This window comes from Cetorhinus maximus, chromosome 28 (assembly GCF_964194155.1).
Source record: "Cetorhinus maximus chromosome 28, sCetMax3.hap1.1, whole genome shotgun sequence".
NCBI lineage: Eukaryota > Metazoa > Chordata > Chondrichthyes > Lamniformes > Cetorhinidae > Cetorhinus > Cetorhinus maximus.
The window spans coordinates 28,660,981-28,680,603 of record NC_135906.1 but is presented as its reverse complement, the minus strand read 5'-3'; the positions used below and the strand labels follow the sequence as shown (position 1 = coordinate 28,680,603).

Below are 19,623 nucleotides of genomic sequence, written 5' to 3'. Positions count from 1 at the left end.
CGTACCAGCAAACACCGCGTACCGGCAAACACCACATATCGGCAATCACCATGTAGCAGCAAACACCGCGTACCAGCAAACACCGCGTACCAGCAAACACCACGTACCAGCAAACACCTCGTGCCTCAAGTGTACCAGCAAACACCATGTACCAGCAAACACCGCGTACCGGTAAACGCCGCGTACCAGCAAACACCGCGTACCAGCAAACGCCGCGTGCCTCAAGTGTACCAGCAAACGCTGCGTACTGGCAAATGCCGCGTACCGGCAAACGCCGCGTACCTCAAGCGTACTGGCAGAGACCATGCGCTTCCTCTCCAGGGACACTCTAGTGCATATGTAGCTACAGAAGATGGGGAGACAGTCAGGCCCTACGACCCCCTCAGCTGCCCGCTGCCCAGACCTGTTAATGCCCACCTTGGTCAGACCCAGGAGCAGACGCACGAGGATGTCCTCCGATCTGCCTGCTACTGTCCGTATCGGGTGGCCCACGGTTAGGAGGTAGGGGCTGAAGTGCAGCCAAAAGACCTGGGAGCAGACTCCTGAAATAATAAGAGGGGCTGTAACGTTTCAGTGTGTGGAACACGGACTCCACAGGGCTGCAGAAAAGACAGGGGGTCTGGGAGTTCTTGAAACATCTTAAGCTTTTATTTCCCAGACTGCTGCATGCAACACCCTCTACACTGCCCCCAATGGTAAAGGGGAGGATTTCCACATAGGGAGCCTCCTGCTGGAGACCCCGTCCCCTGGGGCGGTTGGGGGGGTGGTTGTTGGGCACAACCCCATGACGTGTCCAAACGGTTGACAAGAGCGAGGAAGTTCCTTCACTGTCGCTGGGTCAAAATCCTGGAACTCCCTCCCTAACAGCACTGTGGGTGTACCTACACCACATGGACTGCAGCAGCTCAAGAAGGCAGCTCACCCCCACCTTCTCAGGGGCAATTAGGGATGGGCAATAAATGCTGGCCAATGTGAAATTCTATGTGAAGAGGGATCAGTTCAGAGGGGAGTCCATTGCAAGCTCGAGCTGCCTTGAGACCTCGAGTGCGGTCTCTATTTATATGTGCTCAAGGTACTTACTTAAATCATGCCCTTCCCCCGTGTATCCTTAACCTTGATAATATTTTCATTTCATAACATACCTTGTACAAGCCATTTCACACTGGAGGATATCATCCCTTAATCTTGTCCTTAAGGAAATGGAGAAAGGATAAACTTGCATTTATATAGCCCCTTTTGCATTCTCAGGATGTTCCAAAGCTTTAACCAGCCAGTAAAGTATCTTTGAAATATCATCGCTGCTGAAAGGAAATATACCAGGCAAATTGCACACAGCAAGATCCCACACACAGTAAATAAATAAATGAACAGTTCATTTGTTTCGATGGTGCTGATTAAGGCAGAATTTCTGCCCAGGACCTAGGAGAATTTGTCTAATCTTCTTTGAAGAGGTGCCGTGGGATCTTTCCATTCCACTCGAGCGAACACAGAGAGCCACGGTTTAACATCTCATCTGCCTCTATTCAGCTTGTCTATGATCAGCTAAGTCACCTCAGACAGGGAATCCAAACTCGGTCTAAATGTGCACTTCAACAAACGAGTGATGCCTTTACCCTTTCAATCAGCAAAGAGCCTCTTCCTTTCTTAGATGAGAACCATCTGAAGCTATGTTTTACCTAGTCCCATCCACGTGCAAAAAGAATCACCTTCTTAATTCATTCACGGGATGTGGGCATCGCTGACTAGACCAGCATTTATTGCCCATCCCTAATTGTCCTTGAGAAGGTGGCGGTGAGCTGCCTTCTTGAGCCGCTGCAGTCCATGTGGTGTAGGTACACCCACAGTGCGGTTAGGGAGGGAGTTCCAGGATTTTGACCCAGCGACAGTGAAGGAACGGCGATATATTTCCAAGTCAGGATGGTGAGTGGCTTGGAGGGGAACTTGCAGGTGATGGTTTCCCATGTATCTGCTGCCCTTGTCCTTCTCAGTGCTAGAGGTCACAGGTTTGGAAAGTGCTGTCAAAGGAGTTGCTGTAGAGCATTTTGCAGATAGTAAACATTGCTGGCCCTGTGTGTCAGTGGTGGAGCGAGTGAATGTTTAAGATGGTGGATGGGGTACCAATCAAGTTGGCTGGCTTGTCCTGGATGGTGTTGAGCTTCTTGAGTGTTGTTGGAGCTGCACTCATCCAGGCAAGTGGGGAGTATTCCATCACACTCCTGACTTGTGTCTGGTATATGGTGGTCAGGCCCTGACAGCCTGTCATTTACAACCATTATTGTTACAGAAAATGCTATAGACATCCAGCACAAATAGCCACTGCACCAACCAGTCTTCACTTAGACTCCTCAAAACCAAACATGGCTTCCTTGGAATTAACTGTGTGAGTAAACCCGAGATTCAGAGCCCCAGATCCAGCAAATATTTGAAGGTTTGTGAACTTAATAAATTACAAAAAAGTAGAAACAAATTGAACGTGACAAATCAGCAAAGAGTGAAATGGACGACCATGTCACAGTAACTACTGTACGTGGTGAAAGTGGAGAATTCTCCTTACTCCTGAATTACTAATGCCTTTAAATTTCAACAGTTTAATTTTGTTTATTTACTATTAAATCTCAGGTAAGGACAATGCAGGTGATGATCTTTGTCCAGTAGAGTGGTTACCATTAGATAGAAACTCCCATGTTCAGTTTCCAGTCTAGGCTGAGGGATTGGTTGAGGTACCAATGATCAGCATTGTTCAGATAGAAAGGGGGGAATGGGGGACAGATATGGCAAGGATTGGACTTCATCATCAAAAGACTTGGTAACGCATTCTATCATCTCATGAAGCGCGTGGAGAGCTAATATGGGGCATCAGCCGCTCTTAGAGAGTCAGCGCCTGTCCAGGATAAGGAAGGTCTCTGTAGCCTGGTGAGAATCCGCTCCTTCAGGAGAGGAAGAGGAACATGTATCAAACCCATGGGCTGCCCTTTCTTCAGTGGAGAGTTAATTCAGGAGAGGGCGGGTGGGGGGGAGCATTTGCTCCAAGGGGATTTGGTTTAAAGGGGTGGGGAGATTGCATTTTTTAAAAGGTAGATCCACTGTATTGGGGGGGGTTCCTGGAGCCAGAGTCAACTGAGCTGCCTCGATTCTTTGCAGATCTGGTGTCAGTTTCTGAAGTGGGTTCCTGAGCAGATGAGAAGGAAGAGGGTTTGTATGAGCTCCCAGGACAGGAATCTCTCCTGACTAAATGAAGAGTTCTTTAATAAACACTCGAGACAGGGGCGTTAGTCTCAGTAGCTTGAGCTTAATCTTCGCGTTTCCATTAATTGTCCTGGATCCACTCGATTCAAAACAAAAAACAAAAAAAGTTTGATAAATGAACTATAAAAAGCCAGGCTTCCGCTGTTTAACTATCCAGAGGTTCATGCAACAACTATCAACAACAGAAGTGACCTGGATAATGCTGGAAGCACACCACAGCTTGCTCAGTAGTTGAAATATTTTCTTCTCAGCCTTAGCTCAGAGGTTAGCACTCCACCATCTCCAAGCCAGGAGGCTGTGCCTTCACTTCCCCTTCCAGAGATTTGAGCACAGGATCTAGACAGACACTTCAATTTAATTTTGAGGGACTCTGGACTCTCTTCTAATGAGGCGGAAAACAAAGATGCTGCCTCTCCTCTCAGGTGGATGTAAGAGATCTCATAGCACTATTTCCAAGAAGGGTAGGGAAGTTCTCTGCAATGTTCTTGGCCTATGTTTATCCCTCAGTCAACATCACTAAAAAAAAAATGATCTGCTCATTATCACCCTTCTGTTTGTGGGATATTGCTGTGCACAGATTAGTTGCTGATTTTCCTGTATTACAGCCGTGACTTCATTGGCTGAACCGTGGCTGCACTTCATTGGCTGAACCATGGCTGCACTTCATTGGCTGAACCGTGACTGCACTTCATTGGCTGAACCATGGCTGCACTTCATTGGCTGAACCGTGACTGCACTTCATTGGCTGAACCGTGACTGCACTTCATTGGCTGTTAAACACTTTGGGACATACGAGCGCTATAGAAATGCAAATAATTTTTCTCTAAGGATGCTTAGCTCACAGGCTTCCTCAACCATGCACGTTTTATTTCCAGTGGGAGAGTGGTGGGTTGTCTGGGTGTAGATGGTGCAAGAGAGTTGATGTTGAGGCCAGTCATCTCCCTCATGGCCCTGAGTCCTCTCCTTAACTTGCTATCCAGTTCAGTTTACTGTACCAATATGTGCGATGTCAGAACTCTCACCTTATTATTTGCCAAGTACAGGTACTCCAGCTCCTGTAGAAACTTGAAGGCCTTATCCGGTAGCCCTGTAAAAACCATAAGAAATAGGAGCATAAGCCGTGTAGCCCTTTGAGGCTGCTGCACTATTCAATAACTTTAACATCAACTTCACTTTCCCAACCTCTCCCCATAGCCCATCATTCTCTCCTGTCCAAAAATTTATCAATCTGTCTTAAATATACTCAGTGATGGAACATCCAGAGTCCTTTGGGGTAGAGAATTCCAAAGATACACAACTCCCTGAGGTTTTCTTTATCCTTTCACGGGTTGTGGGCATCACTGGCTGGGCCAGCATTTATTGCCCATCCCTAATTGCCCTTGAGAAGGTGGTGGTGAGCTGCCTTCTTGAACCGCTGCAGTCCATGTGGTGTAGGTACACCCACAGTGCTGTTAGGGAGGGAGTTCCAGGATTTTGACCCAGAGACAGTGAAGGAACGGCGATATATTTCCAAGTCAATGGTGAGTGACTTGGAGGAGAATTTCCAGGTGGTGGTGTTCTCATGTGTCTGCCCTTGTTTTTCTAGATGGTAGCAGTTGTGGGTTTGGAAGGTGCTGTCGAAGGAGCCTTGGTGAATTCCTGCAGTGCATCTTGTAGATGGTACACACACTGCTGCTACTGTGCGTCGGTGGTGGAGGGAGTGAATGTTTGTGGATGTGGTGCCAATCAAATGGGCTGCTTTGTCCTGGACGGTGTCAACTTCTTGTGGGAGCCGCACTCATCCAGGTAAGTGGAGAGTATTCCATCACACTCCTGACTTGTGCCTTGTAGATGGTGGACAGGCTTTGGGGAGTCAGGAGGTGAATGAAGAAATTTCTGCTCATCTCAGTCCTAAATGACTGCCCCCTTATCCTGAGACTATCAGAAGGATTTTCCGATCGGCGATTTGGGGGCGGGGCCCACTCGCTGACGGGAAAATGACGCGGGAAGAATCGGGAGGAATTCCCGACGTTATCCTGGTCCCTTTAAATATTCAGGAAGGTGGGTGGACAGTGAAATCAGCTGTCCACCCACTGACCTGTCAATGGCCAATTGAGGTCATTAACAGGCTAATTAACCTTGTTAAAGACCCTGTCCGGCCAAGCTTAAGGCTGGTGGGCAGGCCGGGAACCCCAGCGGGATCCTGATAATACATCAAACCTCATCCACTGGCGGGATGAGGCTTCATGTCCGTTTTCTAAAAGTTTCATAAAGTTTATGTGTTTCTTATTAACATGTCCCATCTCGTGTGACATTGTCACGTGAGGGGGACATGTTAATAATTTTAATATTGTTCTATTTTTGGAGTTTTTTTACCTGTCAGTAATCTCCCTGAGACAGCACTTAGCCTCAGGGAGCAGTGCACACCTGGACAGATGGGGAATCCCTCCCCCCCCCCCAACACAGGAAGCACATGGCGCTTCCCATTGGGCAGCCCGCTGGGTGGGCCTTCATTGGCCCGTCCACTCAAAATGGCGGCGGGCCCCATTCCGGCGGCGGAGTTCGGCTGCCCGTCCGCCCCCCGAGCCAGTGGGGCCCACCCACCAAGGGCTAAATTCTGCCCTATAAATCTTAGTTCTAGACTCTCCAGCCAAGGTAAACATCCTCTCAGCATCTACCCTGTCAAATCTTCTAAGGATTTTAAACATTTCATGCAATCCCTTTCATTCTTCTAAATTCCAGAGAGTATATGTTTATTCCATTTCAATCTCTTCTCAAAACACAACCCTCTCATCTCATTAACCAGTCTAATGAACCCTTGTTGCACTTCCCCTAAGTCAACTCCCCACCCTCTCCCCGTATCTCATGATTCCCTTGGGACAGAAAAATTTCCGTAGGTAAGGAAAACAAAACTGTACACAGCACTCCAGGTGATGTCTCACCAAGGCCCTATACAATTACACTTATAATAGTAATTAAACACCGAATCTCACCTCATTACAGGTCTATATTCTGAACAACAGAGAAAGTTTCTCACTGACAACAATCGGACAGGCAGTAAGTATCACAGGGAGTGACCCTTTCTCACTTTGGTGCCCTACCTCTGGATGGGAGCCTGTTATTGTGCAGGCTGAGTGTCTTCAGCTTGGTAAGCCTGGACAAATCCTCACTTGGGATATCTTCCAGCCGGTTGTTCTGCAAGGGAAATGATTAGAGAGTTTGTGGAAGAGCTCTCTTTCTATATTTTTATTTCCCTTTTCCAATTTTTCTCTCAGCTTTTTGGGAGTTCAGTGAAATGGGGCTTGGATGTGCTGCTTGGTATATTAAGAAAAAGGGTTCATTTAGGAACTGTGGGCTTGGCTACAGTAAAATACCTAAAGCATAGAGCATAAATTTAATAAATTAAACAAGCAATCGTTTGGTAGGACAGAACTTGAGTATTGCTGAAAAAAAGAGACATGTTGAAGATTTTTTTCTTGCACTCATCAGGACACTTTGCCAGAATACCCATATAAGGGGAAAACAACAATTTATACTGCATGTGAAGAGAGTGCTGATTGGTTGGCAAATGGTGTTGCCATGGAGAATGTACCAGTGATGGTCTCTATTTTCAACACTACTCAAAGGTTATTACCTGAATTAAAAACTATTAGACAATTCAGTGATATTACAGAGCTTGAAAACCCAATTAGTTAAATAAAATACAATTGAGATGGCCAGGCAGCTGGTATTTTGCAGCTGTAACATGTGGGAGCTGGTGTGACCGACAGCAACCACATCTGCACTAAATCTGTGCAGCTAAAGGAACTTTGGCTTAGAGTTGATGGTCTGGAGTCTGAACTTCGGACACTGCGGTGCATCAGGGAGGGAGAAAGTTACCTTGACACATTGTTCCAGGAGGCAATTCACACCCCCTGGGTGAAGTACTTTGGATCATGAACCTTCAGTGTCTGAGAGGAACTAGTGTGGGAAATTACAGGCCAACAGGAAAATAACTTGGATTCCATCGACACAGTGAAATATTCTGAAGAATTTGCTGCTCTGCAGTTTTTCGCTGACTTTCAGAAGTAAAAATTCATTTGGAAAGTATCTGAGAGCCTGGTTTTGTTTCCAAGGACATGACGCGGTGACTTGGACATTTTTGGAATAAACACCGTCACACCATTGCACCAGCACTAAAAACCTTTCAACTCTTCCCTCTCCCCATAACAAGTGATGTTTGCCACACACTATTTCATAGCCAGAGCATCTTTATGTGCAATGGAAGATCAGAAGCAGAGTTTTTAAGTTGCATTATGTTATGGGCAGCTTTTGGGAGCCCAGTGCAGTAATTAGACATCGTCTCCACATTCTCTTATCTCTGGCTCCACCCTATTGGGCCAGTAAACACGGCCCCTAGTGTCTGTTTAAATACTGGACGATTTGAAGATTGGTGTTATGTACAATGATGGGGACAGTGTGGAGGGAAATTTATTCTGTATCTAACCCCGTGCTGTACCTGTCCTGAGAGTGTTTGATGGGGACAGTGTAGAGGGAGCTTTACTCTGGATCTTACCCCGTGCTGTACCTGTCCTGGGAGTGTTTGATGGGGACAGTGTAGAGGGAGCTTTACTCTGTATCTAACCCCGTGCTGTACCTGTCCTGGGAGTGTTTGATGGGGACAGTGTAGAGGGAGCTTTACTCTGTATCTAACCCCGTGCTGTACCTGTCCTGGGAGTGTTTGATGGGACAGTGTAGAGGGAGCTTTACTCTGTATCTAACCCTGTGCTGTACCTGTCCTGGGAATGTTTGATAGGGACAGTGTAGAGGGAGCTTTACTCTGTATCTAACTCTGTGCTGTACCTGTCCTGGGAGTGTTTGATAGGGACAGTGTAGAGGGAGCTTTACTCTATATCTAACCCCGTGCTGTACCTGTCCTGGGAGTGTTTAATGGGACAGTGTAGAGGGAGCTTTACTCTGTATCTAACCCCGTGCTGTACCTGTCCAGGTAGTGTTTGATGGGACAGTGTAGAGGGAGCTTTACTCTGTATCTAACCCTGTGCTGCACCTGTCCTGGGAATGTTTGATAGGGACAGTGTAGAGGGAGCTTTACTCTGTATCTAACTCCGTGCTGTACCTGTCCTGGGAGTGTTTGATAGGGACAGTGTAGAGGGAGCTTTACTCTATATCTAACCCCGTGCTGTACCTGTCCTGGGAGTGTTTGATGGGGACAGTGTAGAGGGAGCTTTACTCTGTATCTAACCCCGTGCTGTACCTGTCCTGGGAGTGTTTGATAGGGACAGTGTAGAGGGAACTTTACTCTATATCTAACCCCGTGCTGTACCTGTCCTGGGAATGTTTGATGGGGACAGTGTAGAGGGAGCTTTACTCTGTATCTAACCCCGTGCTGTACCTGTCCTGGGAGTGTTTGATGGGGACAGTGTAGAGGAAGCTTTACTCTGTATCTAACCCCGTGCTGTACCTGTCCTGGGAGTGTTTGATGGGACAGTGAACACCTGAAATGGGAAAGCACAGCACTTCCATCGTTCACATTGGAAGGAATCCCAGCACTAAGTTGTTCACCTTAAGAAGCACAATATTTGTAAAAACATTCCTGAAGTTAGCCTTCCTTTGGAGGTTGGGATTTAGGATCCAGGATTAAGAAGGATGTTAAGGATGTTAGGATCACTGTTCCAAAGACTCTGTACCGATTGTCAACGGAATTGGAAGGTGGGTGGGACTATTATGGGAGGCAAGAGAGAGATGCGAACTATATTTAATCACTGTACTTTTTTTGGGAGGTTCTGAAGCCCTCCTATGTGACAGTCACAGCGAAGTCTGGTTCTGATCACTGAGCCCCAGGTCTGTATCCTCTTTGCTTATAGGACTGGATGTTAAATGTACCAGACTCCACTGTTATCCCGTGTTCAACATCACCTGAGCACTGGGACCCTCCTCTCCAAATAAATTTCCTGAAAAGGTTTTCATCCCCATCCTCCCCTAAAGTGGAGTGGTGAGGAAAGACATGGTTGTTGGGCCATAAAAGCGCTGGACACTGTCCCTGCTCTGGGCTAGAGTAGCTGATTTGAGTCAGAGCAATGCTACAACAGGGTTATGGAGCTGGAGAAGGTCTGGGGCCTGGCTAGGGGCCTCACTGAAGGGTTTGCTGGTTGTAGCTGAGCTGTGTTCAGTACCTGGAGGGCCAGGTGCTGTGTGTCCCCTGACACGTTACTTGGGAATGAACTGAGGTCCACGCCGCTGCAGTCCACTGTCGCCTCTGAGCTGCAGACGCATCCAAATGGGCAGCTGGACAGCCTGTCTCCTGGGGATATGGAGAGATCTTCCTCATCTTCGCTAAGTGCAGGGGCAGTGGAGAGGATGTTCATCAGACAGACGACCAGCAGAGAGCCCCATTGTACCATCTAGAGGAGGGAGAGGACAGACGCACTTGAGACTGCTAGTCTATTGCAGGAGAGTGAGATGCCTTAATGGCCTCACTACCCAGTGTCTCACAGACCAATTCAGATCCTCCTGCCCTCCAATCAGAATTTCCTACTCTTCCTTCTCCCTCTCTCCTACAACAACAACTTGCATTTAAATAGTACCATTGGTGTAGTAAAGTACTTTACAGGAACATTTTGTCAACAAGACTTGACCCTGAGCCACAAAAGCAGACATTAGGAAGCTGACCACAAACCTGGCCAAACAGGTAGGTTTTTAGGGGTGTTTGAAAGGAGGAGAGAGGGGTGGAAAGGTTTAGGGAGGGAATTCCAGAGCTTAGGGGCCCAGGCAGCTGAAGGCACGATCGCCAATGGTGGAGAGGCCAGAATTGGAGGGGTGCAGATGTCTCAGAGGGTTGTAGGGCTGCAGGAGTTTACAGAGATAGGGAGGAGGTGAGGCCACGGAGGGATTTGAAGACAAGGATAAGAATTTTAATTTAAAGCTTTACTGGTCAGCGAGGACAGAGATGATGGCTGATCAAGACTTAGCGCACATTTGAATAAGGGCAGCTGATTTTTGGATGAACTCAAACTCCTGTCTGCAAATGCAGATCAATCATTCAGTTTCCTGCTCGAACTCACCCCTTCCCAAGAGGTCACATCGGTTTTCCTTACTCCCTTAATCTTTCAAATAGCCATGGCTTAGTATCTCTTCTCCACCCTCTCCCTGTTTGTCCTTGTTTCCTACCCCTGTATTTATTTCTCTAACCCTATCTCTCTCTCTCTCTCTCTCTCTCTCTCTCTCTCTGACCTCAGCTGTCTTTCTATAACTAACTGTCTTTGGTGTTGTTAGGGTTGATGACAGTGAAGGTGGGAAGATAATTGGTTACAAAATAATGACTTCCGACTCCCAGCTATTCCCAGCTCTGTTAGTCGTGACCTCATAGCAGTAACATTTGTCCGAGTGCCATGAGCTCTTGTTGCTTTTGGGTCTTTGGGTTGGTAATAAGCAGACTTTAAACTTGGAAAGATCAGAATTCATTATCGTTAACTTGACATGCTGCCTTGTACAGTAGAAGGACTGGTTAGAACTGGTTCTCTTACATATCACATGCAGCCATGAAACGTGACCCCTTGGAACACTTGCACAGAACAATTAGTTCCTAGCTAATTCATTCCTATTTATAGATAATACAACAATATAATAAGCTGAGCCTATCTAAACAGTAAGAATGTTTGGATCTGTTGCAAATCATCCTAGGATGCACTGCTCAGGCAATCCAGAACCTTCCAGTTACACTCCAGGCAAACCCTCACTGAGGGCCGCTGTCTGTTCTATGGCACGATCACCATCCCACAACGACAATGGAACCAGGCTCTGTAACATCACATTGGCTGGATTCCACACACCAGCCTCGATGTGAACTCACCCCCGCCTGGGGGAAACTGGAAGAGGGGTGGAGGGGGAGGGTGCAGTTAAAATGAGGGAAGTCTCTTGCCCCCTCTTAATGCTGATGCCTTCCCGCTCTAGGGTTGCCAACCCTACAGGATTAGCCTGGAGTGTCCGGGAATTGTAGGTTAATTCCCAGGACCCTCCCACGAGCAAAACCCCCAGGGAAAGATTGTTCTCTTAATTCGAACATTTCTGCTAACTAATATTGAAGATTGAGGAGGATGGTCAAATCATCCCATTGGCTCAATCCCATTCAAGGTGGGACTGTGCCAGGATTGACGGGTTAGGTGACCAGTGATGAGAGCGTTGGGGGGTGGGGCAGCTGGACTCTAGACGATGAAACTTCTGTCTACGTTCAACCAAAGTTGACCAGCCAGCTCTCTCCGTGTCCGCATCGTAACCTGTTCTTTTACAGCCAGTGAACAGGCCGCATGTGGGCCTCCTCCTTTTAAACATGGAGCTCGAGGCCTGGTGTGCCGTTTTAGTCAGAGGCCTGAGCTGGGGGGTGGGGAGAGGGAGCAGTGAGGGGGCCTTGGCTCCTCAGGCCAGACCTGCCGGGGAGCTGGATCATGGCCCAGAGGAGCCCTGACATGGATGTTAATCCAGGTTTCCTTCCAGGCCAAGAGGAGCAGGATTACTCCTTCCAGGCCTCGCAAGGAAGCCTTGGGCCTCCTGCTGGCCCAGGGCTCCACCACTTGTCTGACCTGTCGAGACTGTTCCCTTGGATTCCTGGCTGTGCAGCCTCCTCCCACAGTGAGTTCCCACCCCCATTACTAGGGGAGCCTGTCGGGCCTCTGCTGATATTCATGAACCTGAGGCCCGGCTGTTAAATTTGGACCGGCCCTCAATGTCACCGCTGTTTCCAAGCACCTCCCGCCCCACTTAGAGCCTGGTGTACTCCTGTACCCTCGGCCACCAGCCCATAAAAGCTGGGCCCAGAGCAGAGGGTCTCCTCCCTGCTTACCTCTAACCTGCTGCCCAGGTTAGGCAGAGAACACGTCTGACATTGAGAGGACTATAGTTCAGCTCGAGGCAAAAATAAAAGAAGCAGATGCTGGAAATCTGAAATCAAAGCAGGAAGTGCTGGAAATACTCAGCAGGTTAGCAGCCTAGAGGGAAACACAGGGTTAACATTGCAGGTCAATGGTCCTTCTTTAAGATCAAAGAGATCCGTTGTCTCTGTTTAAGAATATTTTGGATTTTGCTTTGCAACAGGCATTTCCCTTTAGAAGCTGCTTGGCATAGTTGGGATGAGGATGATTCAGCAGAGTTCCTCTGTTGGACAGTAAGTAATCGTTCTTTTGCTTGTTGTGTTGTGTGATATAAGGAGAACAGGAAACAGATCAAGTCCAGAACAGACAACGCCTCCCATCAGAGGAGAGCACAGCCAGCTCATCATTCATCCAGAGTATTGGGTTCAGTATGGGCACCGCACCTCAGGAAGGATATATTCGCCTTAGAGGGTGGGAGCATAGCATAGATTCACCGCAATGCCACCTGAAAGGGGTAAATGATGAGGAGGGGCTGTGTAGAATAGAGCTGTATCCTCTCGAGTGTAGAAGGTTAAGGTGTTACCATTGAGGCATTTAAGATGATCAAAGGTTAAATAGGGAGACACTATTTCCTCTGGTGTGAGAGTCCAGGACAAGAGGATATGTCATAAAAAGATAAAATTAGGCCCTTCATGGGTGAAATGCGGAAGCACCTTCTTCAGACAAAGAAAGGACAGTGGAAATCTGCAGCTCTGTCCCTCAAGATTTTGAGATTGTCGGGTCAGGGAGTTGGTTAATTGAACATTTGAAAACTTAGATTCATGGATTTTTGTGCGGTAACGCTAACAGTTATGGGAACAAGGCAGGTAGATAGTGTTAATGTGTAAATTAGCCATGATTTAAACTGAATGATGGAACAGGCTCGAAGGGCTGAATGGCCTCCTGCTGTCCCTATGATTCACTCGGGTATCTCAAGCTGACCCACTGGGGTTTTTACCCATCCTCATCGAGCTGTGTTTTATGATGTATCCTTGGTGTAGACAGAATGAAGACCAGACTTACTATCAGCTATTATTGTTGGGAAGGAGGGTTATGTATCTGACCATGTAAAGCAAGATCCCACAGACAGCAATCAGGTGAAAGATCAGGTGTTTGGATTTTTGATAGTATTGCTTGAGTGTGGAATGTTGCTCACTGCTTCCAGTATCGCCGAGGGGTCTCTACCATCTACCAGAGATAATCTGATAAACAGCACCTCCGACAGTACAGCACTCCCTCCGTACCGACCCTCTGACAGTGCGGCACTCCCTCAGTACTGACCCTCCGACAATACAGCATTCCCTCAGTACTGACCCTCCGACAGTGCAGCACTCCCTCCGTACTGACCCTCTGACAGTGCAGCACTCCCTCAGTACTGACCCTCCGACAGTGCAGCACTCCCTCCGTACTGACCCTCTGACAGTGCAGCATTCCCTCAGTACTGACCCTCCGACAGTGCAGCGTTCCCTCAGTACTGACCCTCCGACAATGCAGCATTCCCTCAGTACTGACCCTCCGACAATACAGCATTCCCTCAGTACTGACCCTCCGACAGTGCGGCACTCCCTCAGTACTGACCCTCCGACAGTGCAGCACTCCCTCAGTACTGACCCTCCGACAATACAGCATTCTCTCAGTACTGACCCTCCGACAGTGCAGCACTCCCTCAGTACTGACCCTCCAACAGTACAGCACTCCCTCAGTACTGACCCTCCGACAGTGCGGCACTCCCTCAGTACTGACCCTCCGACAGTGCGGCACTCCCTCAGTACTGACCCTCCGACAGTGCTGCACTCCCTCAGTACTGACCCTCCGACAGTGCAGCGTTCCCTCAGTACTGACCCTCCAACAGTACAGCACTCCCTCACTACTGACCCTCCAACAAAACAGTGTTCCCTCAGTACTGACCCTCCGACAGTGCGGCACTCCCTCAGTACTGACCCTCCGACAGTGCAGCGTTCCCTCAGTACTGACCCTCCAACAGTACAGCACTCCCTCAGTACTGACCCTCCAACAAAACAGTGTTCCCTCAGTACTGACCCTCCGACAGTGCGGCACTCCCTCAGTACTGACCCTCCGACAGTACAGCACTCCCTCAGTACTGACCCTCCGACAGTGTGGCACTCCCTCAGTACTGACCCTCCGACAGTGCAGCGTTCCCTCAGTACTGACCCTCCAACAGTACAGCACTCCCTCAGTACTGACCCTCCAACAAAACAGTGTTCCCTCAGTACTGACCCTCCGACAGTGCGGCACTCCCTCAGTACTGACCCTCCGACAGTACAGCACTCCCTCAGTACTGACCCTCCGACAGTGTGGCACTCCCTCAGTACTGACCCTCCGACAGTGCAGCGTTCCCTCAGTACTGACCCTCCGACAGTGCGGCGCTCCCTCAGTACTGACCCTCCGACAGTACAGCACTCCCTCAGTACTGACCCTCCAACAAAACAGTGTTCCCTCAGTACTGACCCTCCGACAGTGCGGCGCTTCCTCAGTACTGACCCTCCGACAATACAGCGTTCCCTCAGTACTGACCCTCCGACAATACAGCGTTCCCTCAGTACTGACCCTCCGACAGTACAGCACTCCCTCAGTACTGACCCTCCGACAGTACAGCACTCCCTCAGTACTGACCCTCCGACAGTGCAGCACTCCCTCAGTACTGACCCTCCGACAATACAGCACTCCCTCAGTACTGACCCTCCGACAATACAGCACTCCCTCAGTACTGACCCTCCGACAGTGCAGCACTCCCTCAGTACTGACCCTCCGACAGTGCAGCACTCCCTCAGTACTGACCCTCCGACAGTGCAGCACTCCCTCAGTACTGACCCTCCGACAATACAGCGTTCCCTCAGTACTGACCCTCCGACAGTGCAGCACTCCCTCAGTACTGACCCTCCGACAGTACGGTGCTCCGTCAGTACTGACCCTCTGACAGTGCAGCACTCCCTCAGTACTGACCCTCTGACAGTGCAGCACTCTCTCAGTACTGACCCTCTGACAGTAACTACACCAAAACAAACTTAATTGGTTTCAAACATTTTGTGACGTCCTGAGGTCAGGAAAGGTGCTATATAAATGCACAACCTTCCTTCAAGTGCCGTGTGCATACCACCCTGGGGCGAGAGCTGGAATCACGACTCAGTCTATGTTGAACAGGAGGCGTTCGGGGTGGGGGGGGGCAGGAAATGATTCCTAGCGGGGGGGGTGGGGAGGGAGGTGGTGAGGAAATGTAGGAGAGATTTTTGCATCACTGGTGTCTGGCGGCTGGTTATAGGGATAGCTGTGAGCAGAACTCTCAGGACAGGTGGATCAAAATAGAGAGGGAGAGAGGGTTACAGAAAAGAGGGAAAACACACATGAAGGAAAATGCAGGATTCGAACACTGCACAGAAATCGGATCAAGAGCCGAATGAGGGAATAATCTCCTTGCTGATCCCGAGCAGGTCTAAGCTCCCTTAAACACAGGAGCATTCCCCACCTCACTGACCCTGTTCTCCAGCCTCCCTCAACATCGCCACCGACAAACAATATTATTTCACATTTATAATAATGTATTTTTTTTAACAACGTAAAATAGTCCACAGCTGGTGATAGAATATCTTCACTCTCACTAAACCCAAGCTTTCAGGGGAGGTAAACAATGGCATTTCTTACCCTAAGGAGCTTTTCAGAGCCCAGAGACAGAGGTCCTATTAAAAGCATTAGCTCTGGGGAAGTGCCGCTCAGTGTGATTAAGCTGCCAGTTGACTCTCTCTCTCTCTCTCTCTCTCTCTCTCGTGGTTAAAGACTGCTTTACAAAAACCAACAAAGGGTCATCAAAAATGTTTTACTAAAAGCAGGATCCCGGCCGCTGCTCCACTAGCTTCTCCTAAAATGGAATCTGAGATTAGAAAGATCCAGTATTGTTCCTCTGCCAGAATATCCCTGTCACATTCATCAGGGGGTATGTCACAAACATGCTCACCCACAAACTCACACTCACTCACACTCACTCACACTCACACTCACACACTCACCCTCACTCACCCTCACACTCACTCACACTCACTCACACTCACACTCACTCACACTCACCCTCACTCACTCACACTCACTCACTCACACTCACACACTCTCACACTCACCCTCACTCACTCACTCACACACTCACTCACTCACACTCACCCACAAACTCACTCACACACACTCACACACTCTCACACTCACCCTCACTCACCCTCACACTCACTCACACACACTCACTCACCCTCACTCACCCTCACACTCACTCACACTCACACTCACTCACCCTCACTCACCCTCACACTCACACTCACTCACACTCACACTCACTCACACTCACCCTCACTCACCCTCACACTCACTCACACACACTCACTCACACTCACTCACACTCACTCACACTCACTCACACTCACTCACACTCACTCACACTCACCCTCACTCACTCACACTCACTCACTCACACACTCTCACACTCACCCTCACTCACACTCACTCACTCACACTCACTCACTCACACTCACCCACAAACTCACTCACACTCACCCTCACACACTCACCCTCACTCACACTCACACTCACACACTCTCACTCACACTCACACACTCACACACTCTCACACTCACTCACACTCACCCTCACTCACACTCACTCACACTCACACTCACTCACACTCACTCACTCACACTCACTCACTCACACTCACACTCACCCTCACTCACACTCACTCACTCACACTCACTCACACTCACTCACATTCACTCACTCACACTCACCCTCACTCACCCTCACTCACACTCACTCACACTCACTCACACTCACCCTCACTCACTCACACTCACTCACTCACACTCACTCACTCACACTCACCCTCACTCACACTCACACTCTCACACTCACCCTCACTCACTCACACCCTCACTCACTCACCCTCACTCACACACACACTCACACTCACTCACACTCACTCACTCACACACACACACTCACTCACACTCACACAGTCACACCCTCACTCACACCCTCACACACTCACACACACACTCACTCACACACTCACACTTACACTCACACTCACACACTCGCTCACACTCACACACACACTCACTCACCCTCACCCACTCACACACTCACCCTCACTCACACACCCTCACACTCACACACTCACCCACTCACCCCCACACACACTCACTCACACACCCACTCACACTCACACACTCACTCACACTCACCCTCACCCACTCACACACTCACCCTCACTCACTCACACTCACTCACTCACCCTCACTCACACACTCACTCACACCGACCCACACACACTCACTCACACACTCACCCACTCACACTCACTCACACACACCCTCACTCACACACTCACCCTCACTCACACTCACCCACTCACCCTCACACACTCACCCACTCACACACTCACCCTCACACACTCACCCACACACACTCACTCACACTCATACTCACCCTCACTCACACTCACACACTCTCACTCACTCGCACTCACCCACACTCACCCACACACACTCACACTCACTCACCCACTCACCCACACACACTCACACTCAGTCACCCTCATCCACTCATACTCACTCATACTCACCCACTCACACTCACTCACCCACTCACTCACTCACACACACACACTCACCCTCACACACTCACCCACTCACACACTCACTCACACTCATCCACTCACCTCACACTTACACTCACACTCACTCACTCACTCACTCACTCACTCACTCACTCACTCACTCACTCACTCACTCACTCACTCACACCCACTCACTCACTCACACTCACCCATTAACACACTCACCCTCACTTACACACTCACCCTCATTCACACACACCCTCACACACTCACTCACACTCACCCACTCACCCTCATCCACTCACACTCACCCACTCACACACTCACACTCACTCACACTCACCCTCAGTAACCCTCATCCACTCATACTCACATACTCACCCACTCACACTCACTCACACTCACCCACTCACACACTCACTCACATTCACACACTCACGCACTCACACTCACCCACACACACTCACTCACACTCACCCACTCACTCACTCACCCTCATCCACTCACTCACTCACTCACTTACACTCATCCACACACACTCACTCACACTCACCCACTCACTCTCACTCACCCTCATCCACTCAGACGCTCACTCACACTCACCCACTCACACTCACTCACACTCAACCACTTACCCTCACTCACACTCACCCACTCACTCACACTCACCCACTCACACACTCACACTCACCCACTCACACACTCACCCACTCCCACTCACACTCACTCACCCTCACCCACTCACACACTCACTCTCACTCACACACACACACTTACACTCACCCAATCACACACACACACACACACACTCACTCACCTTCACCCACTCACACACTCACTCACACTCACACACACACACTCACACACACACACTCACTCACTCACACACCCTCACTCACACTCACCCACTCACACACTCACCCACCCATCCTCACTCACCCTCATCCACTCACACACTCACTCACACTCACCCACTCACACACTCAATCACACTCAACCACTTACCCTCACTCACACTCACCCACTCACACACTCACACTCATCCACCCACATACTCACACACACTCACCCACTCATACACTCACCCACTCACACTCACCCACTCACACTCACTCACCCTCACACACTCACACACTCACTCACACTCACACACTCACACTCACCCAATCACACACTCACTCACACTCACATACTCACTCACTCACATTCACCCTCACACACTCACCCAATCATACACTCATTCACACTCACACACTCCCACTCACACTCACCCTCACTTACACTCACTCACTCACACTCACCCACTCACAAATTCACTCACACTCAAACTCACACAGACACACACACTCACCCGCTTGCTCACTCTCACACACTCACTCTTACTCACACAATCAAACTCTCTCACACACACATACTCACCCACTCACACACACACACACACACTCACGCACACACTCACACACTCACGCACACTCAAACTCACATATACACACACTCACTAACTCACACTCACTCTCTCACTCACACTTACACACACACACTCACTCACACATTCATTTACACACACACACCCACTCTCTCATACATTCACTTACACACACACACACACACACTCACTCTCCAATACATTCACTTTCACCCACCCACACACACACTCACTAACACACTCAGTTACACACACTCACTCACACACTCACTCACACATACTCACCCACTCACACTACACACACTCACCACCACACATGCTCACTCGCTCAAACACTCATTCACCTAATCACCCCCACACACTCACTCACACTCACACACTCAAACTCACACACACACACACACTTGCCCACACACACTCACCCACGCACACACTCAAACTCACATATACACACT

The 19,623-nt window shown here is 49.2% G+C and overlaps 1 protein-coding gene across 2 annotated transcripts in view; it reads right to left on the bottom strand.

Moving 5' to 3' along the window:
- Positions 1-15,988, bottom strand: part of LOC144668983 (podocan-like protein 1) — a 32,110-nt gene extending 16,122 nt beyond the window's left edge. For both annotated transcript variants that reach the window (XM_078531518.1, XM_078531519.1), the window contains exons 1-4: positions 15,789-15,988; positions 9,399-9,626; positions 6,327-6,420; positions 4,269-4,333 (exon numbers count right to left, since the gene is read on the bottom strand). In XM_078531518.1, coding sequence (XP_078387644.1) covers positions 4,269-4,333; positions 6,327-6,420; positions 9,399-9,626; positions 15,789-15,836 — 435 coding nt within the window. In that variant the 5' untranslated portion in view covers positions 15,837-15,988. The remainder of the gene's footprint in view (positions 1-4,268; positions 4,334-6,326; positions 6,421-9,398; positions 9,627-15,788) is intronic.
- Positions 15,989-19,623: the final 3,635 nt, after the last annotated feature.